This window comes from Onychostoma macrolepis, chromosome 16 (genome assembly GCF_012432095.1).
Source record: "Onychostoma macrolepis isolate SWU-2019 chromosome 16, ASM1243209v1, whole genome shotgun sequence".
Lineage (NCBI taxonomy): Eukaryota > Metazoa > Chordata > Actinopteri > Cypriniformes > Cyprinidae > Onychostoma > Onychostoma macrolepis.
Window position 1 is genome coordinate 5,555,870 of NC_081170.1, and position 11,352 is coordinate 5,567,221.

Genomic DNA, 11,352 nt, shown 5'->3' on the forward strand with positions numbered 1-11,352 from the left:
CAGAGGGGTCATTAGATAATGTATCGTTAATATATAGAGAGGAAATCCTTTTATTACTTCCACGTTTTTTCTCTAGGTTGAAAAAGTAAGCAGAGTTTTTTTCGCCAAACTCAAGCCATTTTGCTCTTGATCTAATGCATGAACCTAAATACATTGGATATATGCTCACTGAATATAAACCTAACAGACCACTCAGATCATTAGGATCGAGTCAGTTAGAAATACCAAGGGTTTACACAAAACAAGGGGAGTCTGCTTTTAGCTATTATGCCGCCCGCAGCTGGAACCAGCTTCCAGAAGAGATCAGATGTGCTAAAACATTAGCCACATTTAAATCCAGACTCAAAACTCATCTGTTTAGCTGTGCATTTGTTGAATGAGCACTGTGCTACGTCCGAACTGATTGCACTATGTATAATCACTTTCTATTCTTAAATGTTTTAAATTTCTTTAAAATCAATTTTTAAATCACTTTGTTTTTATTGTTGTGATTTTTATTATTTTTAATTTCTTATTATTTTTAATGACTATTTCACTTCCTTTTATGTAAAGCACTTTGAATTACCATTGTGTATGAAATGTGCTATATAAATAAACTTGCCTTGCCTTGCCTAATGAATGCGCCCCTTGCTTTCTCTAAAAATAAATCATCCAGACTGCTTTGTAAAGTATAAAGAGATTCCTTGTCATCCTCTCCCGGGTTAGGATTCTTTAAAATCTCACTCATCTTTCTAATTAACTCTGTAATTTCCTTATTTTTAACAGACACTCTATTTTTTCCAAAATTGATTCCATGAAGGCTGGAAGTGAAAAACTCCTCCTATTCAGGTGTGCAGAATTATTAGGCAGGTTTTCTTTTACAGATGAAATGAGCCAAAAAAGAGATTTAACTCAACCTGAAAAGTCAAAAATGATTAAATCCCCATGAGAAATATTCAAAACTAATGCAATACAGAAATTGCAAAGTTAAGGCATGACCATTGGTCAACGAAATGCTCATTGGGTCAGCAGGGTCAGACAAAAACAGGTGGAGAAGAAAAGATGCATGTTAACTGCAAAATAATTACGAATTAATGTGAAAAATTAGGTGTAAACCCATCAGGAAACATTTAGTTTCCAGCGCTACCATTTTCCAGAACTGCAACCTTCCTGGAGTCTCCAGAATTACATGGTGTCAGGTTCTCAGAGACTTTGCTTGAGTAAAAAATCCTAAAAATGACCCTCACTTAATAAGAATAACATGTTGAAGTGTTGTGAAAGAGCATTTTTTTATAGGCTTTATGGACAGATAAGTTGAGAGTGACTCATGAAGGACCAGCACCACATCCTCTTGTACCACTGTTTGAAGAATTTATCTTCCAGAATCTGGCAGTAAGTTTTAGGAGCTCATTTGTAGTCAGTCAATCTCTGCAAGACTGACTTTTCAGGACAGGAGATGGACTAAAAATGAACTCCCAAAACTTACTGCGACATGGAGCTAAGGAGAAAATGTAGAACTTGAAAAATAAGAAAAACAGCTTAGTAAAAAGCGTTTAGAGTTTAAAAGCAAATAGAAAGTCCTATTTTTTTATTTATTTTCTTTATATTGTTTTGCAGATTTGTACATGTACAAGGTTTAAAATTTTAGGTTTGAAATATTTTGTATGGTGTACAAAATAGCACCTGTATTCCTCTAGGTCAAAGATGAAAAAAATGGGATTTACAATAATAATTTTGACTTGAGTTTATTTATTAATGAGTAACGTCTCTATTGAGAGTGTCACGTAAGGAGAGACTCGGATCCAATAGCGAGTGAAGGAAACAGTTTATTGATAACACAGAAGGTAGAAACCACAACAGTATCCAAATATCCCGGAGGGACGTCCTAGCTCGTAGAGCAAAGGTCCGAGAACAGAAGTCCAGCCGCGGAGGGTAAAATCCAAGCAGGTCACAGAACACACTAGAAGCCGAGGGGAGAACAAACAAAGGTGAGCGAGAAAACGAACTGACAAAGGATCATGAAAGAGCGACCCAGATATAGGCAGTGAAATAGGGTGCAGGTGAAGCGCTAATTAGGAAACGGGTTGCCAGCAGCGGCAGAACCACGCAACACCACACACTCCCAGGAATGAGCACAGAGACCCATGAACCGTGACAGTACCCCTCCTCCTAAGAGCGCCTCTCGGCGCTCCCAGAAGCGCCTGCCTGGCGATTGTAATCATCGATAAGAGAGTGATCCAGTATGTCTCTCGCAGGCACCCAACTCCTCTCCTCTAGACCGTAACCCTCCCAGTCCACCAAGTACTGAAATCCTCGACCCCTCCGTCTCGAGTCCAGAATACGTTTCACCAAATAAACAGGTTCCCCATCTACGAGACGCGGTGGGGAACCGGGACAGGCGGGTTAATAGCAGAATGAAATACGGGCTTTAATTTAGAAACATGAAAGACGGAATGAACTCTCCTGTACGCAGGAGGAAGTTTGAGGCGGACTGCCACCGGACTAATGATCTTGGTGACCGTAACGGGCCAATGAATTTGGGAGCAAGTTTATTACAAACGGTGCGAAGAGGAATGTTCTTAGATGAAAGCCACACCTTTTGACCAACGGCGTGAGCGGGAGGCTTAGACCGGTGGCGATCGGCTTGGGCCTTGGTGCGCGCTCCCACCGGAGGAGAGTCTGTCTGGCTCTGCTCCAGGTGCGACGACACCTCTGAACAAAGGCGTGAGCGGAGGGGACCGCGACTTCAGATTCAGTACAGGGAAAAACAGGTGGCTGGTACCTAAACTACCCTCAAACGGAGATAGGCCCGTGGCCGATACCGGTAAAGAGTTATGAGCGTACTCAACCCATGAGAGCTGCTGGCTCCAGGAGGACGGATTCTGAGAAACCAAACATCGTAACATGCGTTCTAAATCTTGATTTGCTCTTTCCGTCTGGCCATTACTCTGAGGATGATATCCAGACGAAAGACTAACAGTCGCCTAATAAGTGACAAAACTCTTTCCAAAATTTGAAATAAACTGAGGCCCCTGTCAGAGACCACGTCCGTCGGGAGGCCATGAATGCGAAAACGTGGTCAATGACAGCAACCGCTGTTTCTCTGGCAGAAGGCAGTTTGGGCAGAGGGATAAAATGAGTTGCCTTCGAGAACCGGTCCACCACGGTCAAAACCACCGTGTTGCCCTGCGAGGATGGAAGACCCGTAACGAAATCTAGCGAGATATGGGACCAGGGTCTCGAAGGAACTAACAGCGGCTGGAGGAGTCCCGCAGAGGGTCGATTGGAAGTCTTAGAAACAGCACAGACAGAGCAAGCCAAGACAAAAAGTCGTATGTCACGAGCCATAGATGGCCACCAGAATCGTTGTTTAATAAGAAACGTAGAACGACTCACCCCAGGATGACAAGCCAACTTGGAAGAATGACCCCATCGAATGACGTCCGACCGTAAACTCTCAGGCACAAACAAAGCGACCGGTGGGCATCCGGGCGGAGGCGTTACCCCTTCGGAGGCCGTGCGAACCTTCGATTCGATCTCCCAAGACACCACAGAGACGACCACTTTCTGTGGTAAAATGGGCTCGGGAGACGACGGGCGCTCGGAATGGTCAAAAACACGGGATAACGCATCAGGCTTGATGTTCTTAGATCCCGGACGGTAAGAAATAGAAAAATCGAAACGACCGAAAAATAAAGCCCACCGAGCCTGTCTGGAGTTTAACCTTTGGCGGATTTGATGTATTCCAAATTCTTATGGTCGGTCCAGACAATGAAAGGAACCCCGAACCTTCCAACCAATGACGCCACTCCTCCAAGGCGAGCTTGACTGCCAGCAGCTCCTATTACCAATATCGTAGTTGCGTTCGGGCGGAGATAAGCGGTGAGACAAAACGCGCAAGGATGCACCCTGTCATCCGAGGAAGAGCGCTGGGACAAGACCGCACCAACTCCCTCCTCTGAAGCGTCAACCTCCACCACAAACTGACGTGATGGATCAGGGGCGACGAGAATGGGGGCTGAAACGAAGCAGCCCTTTAGTTTGGTGAACGCAGCCTCGGCTGCGTTGGACCACCTGAACGCAGTTTTGATGGAGGTTAAGGCGGTCAGAGGAGAAGCTAGCTGGCTGAAATTGCGAATAAAACGCCGGTAAAAATTGGCAAAACCCAGAAACCTCTGCAGGGCCTTACGAGAATCTGGGATTGGCCAATCCACCACAGCCTTAACTTTGTCGGGATCCATGCGCATTCCTCGGCCGACACGATGTACCCTAAAAAGGGGACAGACTGTGCATGGAAAACGCATTTCTCCGCCTTGACATAAAGCCCATTCTCTAACAGCCTCTGAAGCACTTGCCTGACGTGCTGAATGTGTTCCTGGAGAGAATGAGAAAAAATCAATATGTCATCCAGGTAGACATAAATGAACTGATCGAGCATATCTCTCAGCACGTCGTTGACAAGTGCCTGAAAGACCGCGGGAGCGTTAGAAAGACCGAACGGAAGAACAAGATATTCAAAGTGCCCCCTGGGGGTATTAAAAGCGGTCTTCCATTCATCCCCCTCTCTCATGCGAACCAAATGATATGCGTTACGGAGATCCAATTTCGTGAAAAACAACGCACCCTGCAGACGCTCGAAGGCAGAAGACATCAACGGCAAAGGATAAGTATTCTTCACCGTGATGCTGTTCAGCCCCCGATAGTCGATGCAAGGACGCAGGGAACCGTCTTTCTTTTCCACGAAAAAAAACCCCGCCCCCGCCGGTGACGAAGAGGCGAATGATCTTGGCTGCTAGAGAATCAGAAATATATTTCTCCATGGCCTCCCTCTCCGGAGCGGAAAGTGAGTATAGTCTGCCCTTAGGCGGAGACGTACCTGGCAATAAGTCTATAGCACAGTCATAGGGACGATGCGGAGGAAGAGAAGCAGCTCGAGACTTACTGAACACTCCCTTCAGGTCGAGATACTCCCTGGGCACGTTAGACAGGTCCCCATGCTCACCCTGAAACACAGAACAAGAGACAGGAGGACAAGCAGACAATAGACAAGAAGCATGACATTTATCACTCCAGGACAGGACATAATTGAGACCCCAGTTAATGTGAGGTTTGTGTAAAGTCAACCAGGGATGACCGAGGACTACGGGGACAGAAGGAGAATTAGTTAGAAAAAAACAAATGTCCTCCGTGTGATTGCCCGAGGTGACCAGTCTTATCAAGCCTGTGGTGTGAGTCACAGGAGACAATGATTGACCGCTGAGGGCAACGACAGAAATGGGACTCTTAAGGGCAAAAACAGGAATTCTAAGTTTATGGGCCAAAGTAAAATCCAAAAAATTACCCTCGGCTCCCGAGTCAATGAGAGCCTGACAGCTGTAATTGTCTGAGTCCCACTGAACCTTGATCGGAAGATGGGTGACAGTGTGGGAGGTCTTTTCCGTGGCGAACCCGCCCGCCAGTAACCTCCTGTTTACCGACGGACTCCGGCTTTTACCGGACACTGTGCCACCATATGGCCAGCCTCCCGCAGTATAAACATAATCCGCGACTCACGACGTCTCTCCCTCTCATCCGGAGAGACGGGACCGTCCACTTGCATGGGCTCAGAATCCGAGACTTCGTCCGGCGTCTCATCTGGTGTATGAAGAGCGATCTAAGCGATCAGAGTTCGAGAGAAGAGGTCTGTGCTGACTTCGCCGTCGCAACCTGGCATCCACCGGATAGCCAAGTCAATAAGCCCATCCAAAGAGGTGGGTAAATCCAGGGCATAAATCTCGTTTTGGATGTGCGGAGCCAGTCCGTGCAAAAACATATCCCATTGGGCCTCGGCATTCCAGCTGCATTCTGCTGCCAAGGTGCGAAACTCAATTGAATAGTCTGTAACTGTTCGGTGAGTCTGGCGTAACTCCGCCAAGATCCGTGCCGCCTCTCTCCCAGACGCCGCTCTATCGAAAACCTTTCTCAGTTCCCCCGAGAACGCCTGGAACGAGGAAACACACTGGTGCTTATTGTCCCAGACCGTGGTGCCCCAGAGAGCAGCCCGTCCAGCAAGCGGCGTGATAGCGAACGCTATCTTAGATTCCTCTGTGGAAAATGATGACGGCTGAAGAGAAAAGTATAAGGAACATTTAGTCAAAAAAGGACGGCACAAATGAGGCTCACCGGAGTAGATAGTGGGAGGCGGCAGCCGAGGTTCAGCAGAATGGGTGGTGCTAGATGCATCTGGAAGTGCAGGTGGATTGTGCACAATGGACTGTTGTGTAGACTCCACTTTAAAACGTTGAAACTGAGAGGTTAAATCGGAAATCTGCGAGACTAATGTCTGAACGGCGCGGCCAGTGCTCAGCATCTGTTCCTCCTGTTGAGTCATTCTTGCGTTATTATTCTCGAAAAGCTTCTTAGCTCCGTAGCACTCGCTGGATCCATTTCTGGTCAGTTCGTTCTGTCACGTAAGGAGAGACTCGGATCCAATAGCGAGTGAAGGAAACAGTTTATTGATAACACAGAAGGTAGAAACCACAACAGTATCCAAATATCCGGAGGGACGTCCTAGCTCGTAGAGCAAAGGTCCGAGAACAGAAGTCCAGCCGGAGGGTAAAATCCAAGCAGGTCACAGAACACACTAGAAGCCGAGGGAGAACAAACAAAGGTGAGCGAGAAAACGAACTGACAAAGGATCATGAAAGAGCGACCCAGATATAGGCAGTGAAATAGGGTGCAGGTGAAGCGCTAATTAGGAAACGGGTTGCCAGCAGCGGCAGAACCACGCAACACCACACACTCCCAGGAATGAGCACAGAGACCCATGAACCGTGACAGTGAGAATGTGCAAATCTTTAATGTTAACAGGTTTTACCGTGTTATTACAAAATTTAACCACTTTTTATTAATTTAAAAATTGCGAAATCCTTTCAAATTTAAATCTTGTACAAGAACTACAGCAAAAACCAGTTTGATGCATGCAGGGGCGGATCTAGAAAATAATTTTTAGGGTGGCAAAGGGGTGGCACGGGCTCTAAGAGGGGTGGCAACATCAAAGCAAGCCCCCATGCATAGTTTTTGGGGATATGCACAAATATTGCATTGCCTTTAAGTAATCATCGGTCACACTTTATATTAGGTGGCCTTAACTACTATGTACTTACATCAAAAAATAAGTACAATGTACTTATTGTGTTCATACTGTATTTGCAAAACACTATTGCTGCTATTGAGGTGGGATACGGGTAAGGTTAGGGACAGGTTTGGTGGTATCAGTTTACTTTAGGTTTAAGGGTGGGTTAAGGTGTAAGGGATGGGTCAACAGTGTAATTATAAATGTAATTACAGAAACTAATTACAGATGTAATTACATATAGGTATTTTTAAAATATAAGTGCAATGTAAAAACATGTATGTACACAATAAGTGCATTGTACCAAATGATTAATTCAGATGTAAGTACATACTAGTTAAGGCCACCTAATATAAAGTGGGACCTAATCTATACTGTTTAAAATGAAAAATAAATAACGACATTTCAATATCCATCATGGCACCCAGTCAATACACAATATATACAAAAAACTTTAACAGGTTATAAATGTTTCTGAGCTTGTATCATTAAAGAAGACATTCTGTTATTACCAGAGGTGGGAATGTCTGTAATCACCCAGAACACACTATCAATAATCTAGCAACACCCCAGCAACTGCATAGCGAAAGCCTATCAACCACCCAGAATGTCCTAGCAACCAGCTAGCAACACTTTAGCAAACATCTAGAACATCTAACTGACCAAACTATTTATGCTTCTTAAACAAGACTTTCCTGCCCAGTGAACACTCATGAGATCAATAACACTTAACAAAAAACTCTTATTAGGATTCAGGAATTATTTTTGCAGCTCAATGTCTATTACAGTATACAACATGAATTAAATTACAGATAATAATAATAATTCAGCAATGAACTTTTGGGAACAGATCATTTTCATTTTACTACTGCAAAATAATCTTGCAGTAGATGAAAAACACTAGAAAAGTTCAAATACCAAAGAATTGTATATGAACTTGGTATGCACCACAATACAGTACAGTAAAAAAAAAAAAAAAATTTAAAAAGGTAAATTCAGCATCCTCTGTGTTACGTCCTCTGTCGTGTGTGTCATGTGTTCCCGCCTCTTGTGTCCATATTTGGTCTTGTTCCTGTCCTTGTTAAGTGTTATTATTAGTTAAGTCTTGTCCAGCTGTGTTTCGTCTAATTATCAGTAATTGTCATGTGTATTTAGTTCCTGCCTGTTTAGTTAGATTTCGTCTGGTCTACTCGTTATTCCCCGGTGTTCCTGTCTGTGCCAACCTTGCCTTGTCTTGCCCTGCCCTGATGTCCTCATTAAAGACTGTTATTTTGAAGTTACTCCTCGTCTGCGTGTTCCTCGTTCCTCCCTGCTGTGTGCACTGTGACACTCTGCACATTTGGTCAAATTTCATTACAGAATACAGTACTACAGCAGTTTCCTGGTCTCCTGACATAAGACTAGCTATATCTCTAGGCAGTCATTTCTCAGTTCTGCAAACATACAGTAGGCCTACACATAAAAAAATGGCTACAAATAAAATTTGACAGTCACACGTTTGAAGGTGTATAACATGTGCTACAGTTTACTGTACATATAGAAGAGTGAAATTTCCATCATCTAATGTACTGGTACTGTACTGTAATTATACTAAATGTGTAAGTATAAAACCCATGTATATTATTCGTTCAGCTCTCTCCTCTCTCAGTTGATTGGTGTCATCAGTTTTGCTACCTAATGTTTAACTTACTCATTGTTAAACTTTTTGAGAAATTTGTCTTTGTTTTTTGAACTGAATTAATGATTTGGGAAAATGGGCCAACTAAAATCAGTTATGTTAACAATCGAGAAAACTGCAATACAAGATTCTTACCTAACTCTGCTTTTTCGTGATCGGCATCTTCTTATTGATTCCATGTTATTGTTTGTCCGATATGGCAGAAAGGCCTCTATATCCATGATGAAAGTGGAGCGAGCGGTCGGAGAATCGGATCACCAAACAATTACGGGATGAATCTCAGACATATCCGGACGGGATTAGATTTCTCAGAGGACTTCTGAATAAATCAAGAAGCAGTATCTGATTCACGAACCAATGTAAAAACAATTCATTGGTGAATGGGCTGCGCTTTGTGTTTTTGACTCAAAAAGAACCGGTTCTTAAGAGTCATTTGTTAATGAAGCCGACTACACTGGGCGCGCTGCGTGCGCGTGCAACCATCGTGCACCATCGCGCGCTGTCATCGCCGCGGCTGAAAAGTAGCAGATGAAACACTTCTTACATTTCTATTTTAGAAACCACCCCGGTAGATCCGCCCCTGGAGTTGTATCAATATTTTAGAAATTGTATTTCAATATTACCAGTATTGATTTCAATGGATTTCGTTAAATTCCTTTGAAAACAACTGCTCAAAACAGTCTAAATTTACGAAACCTACACTTTCAAAACATTATGACTAAGAAATTTTTTATGTAGATGTTATGTGTAAGTGAAATGTTAAGTACTGTAAGGTCTTTCATGCTGGGGTGTGAATTTGATAGGTGCTTGATATGAAATAAATGGTGCTTTAAAAAGTCCTTGAAAGCCCTTGAATCTGGTGTTCATGAAAGAGTGGGAACCCTGATAACATATTTGTAAAGATTTTTATGTTTCTAAAGGTATGCATACATACATATTTTTACAGTGTCAAAATGTCATATGTCACACATTGTTTCAGTGTATACCCAAACATACAAAAAGGCAGGTTATATTTTTGCAGTAGTACCCAGAAAATATCATTTAAAGTTTACCACTGGTTTTAGCTTCAGGCCTTGTAGCTCCCTAAACGTCCTCCTTCAACTCTCTTCATAAAAGTGGTAAAACAAAGGATTGTCAGTGCTTTCAATTTATAGATATTTTAGAAGTTATAGATGTTATATAAGATATTGTGAGTGTTTATTTAAACATTTTTGGCAGATATTATTTCTGATGCCATATTGTGCTCATAAACATCTGTATGTCTGTGATTATCCATTTCTTGGTGGCAGATGTCAACTTCCCTGTTGCCAGTATTACCTGTTAACAGATTCAAGTCTTGGGAGCCCTGTGAGAAGTTCTGAGAACACACCATGTCAGTGTAGCTGAATACTGGCAACAGTTGCTACGGGTTTGGACGAACTTCAGCATAGTTTTTAGCTACATTAGAGAAGCGAATTGTTTTTATTTGTGCTGCACTGGCACTAATGTCCCGCCACATATATTCAGGAGAGAGCAGTTTACTAGGTTTGTTCAAAAGGAAATACTTGTTCAAGTGAGACTCCTCTTGCCATACCGCCTCAATGGAGTTTGCAGCATCAATGTTCAGCTGTTCCCTGCAGGTTTTGGTGAGATGATATACATCCTCCAATGAACCACCAAATGCAGCACCAGCATAATAATAATCACCTTCCCCGGCTGGAATGTATGCTTGAGACCCTGGTCTACGCTCATATGTGAATTGATTCCTTGGAGCATCGAAGAACCAAGGATGTATCACACCTACCAGACGACCCAAAGTCTCCGCACCCCACCGGCCATAGAACTTTGCATCTATGTCAAGGCAGAAAATATAGTCAGCCTCACTGGCTAGTTCATTCTCTATTAGTTTTTCCAGTTTTTCCATCCTGCTCATACTGATGTCCTGCCATCGGTTTAAACTCTGAACCTTTAGAACTGTCAAACTACGGTTTTCACCCATCTTCACTTCAGGAATGGATTCTTGTTGATCTGTAAACAAGTAGTAATGCACTCGAAATCCAACAAAGTAATGCTGCTCTGCTGACTCCAGAAAATCTTTGACAAAACGTGTGTATCTAACAAACAGAGAAAACAAATACAGGGAGATATATTATGGTTAATTTAACCTTCAATCATTACTATCTGCAGAAACTAGTAAAAACGGAGGAGGGGAAACAAATGAGAATTGTTAATACAAGATGAGAGGTATCATGAAGACTTACTTTCCCAAAGCGAAGACAGTGGTTGCTATGGTGAGATTTTGTTGTTTGTAGATAGAGTCGATCAGTGTGGAGTCAAAGGTTCCCTCCCAAATGATTGGAGCTGACCATGATGACACAGAAGCAACATCTGTCCGACTTCATTAAAACACACATACAGTGCTGTAATCATTCCATTCATGAGTGGAAATGGGCTATAACAGGTTGATACTAAAAACATAATACTCACCCTACCAACGCACTTGGCTGGTTGTACAGCAACCTGTAATAGACGTGAATAAACAGAAAGAACAACAGACATTTTATTGGTTCATGAAGTTGATACACATTTATAACATGGGTTT

General features: G+C 43.0%; 1 protein-coding gene across 1 annotated transcript in view; it reads right to left on the bottom strand.

Annotated features, from left to right (window-relative positions):
• Nucleotides 1–6,618: 6,618 nt before the first annotated feature.
• The window catches only part of LOC131521882 (globoside alpha-1,3-N-acetylgalactosaminyltransferase 1-like), a 28,258-nt gene continuing 23,524 nt past the window's right edge, over nucleotides 6,619–11,352 (bottom strand). The window contains exons 5-7 of the mRNA XM_058746999.1: nucleotides 11,238–11,270; nucleotides 11,012–11,146; nucleotides 6,619–10,864 (exon numbers count right to left, since the gene is read on the bottom strand). Coding sequence (XP_058602982.1) covers nucleotides 10,174–10,864; nucleotides 11,012–11,146; nucleotides 11,238–11,270 — 859 coding nt within the window. The 3' untranslated portion in view covers nucleotides 6,619–10,173. The remainder of the gene's footprint in view (nucleotides 10,865–11,011; nucleotides 11,147–11,237; nucleotides 11,271–11,352) is intronic.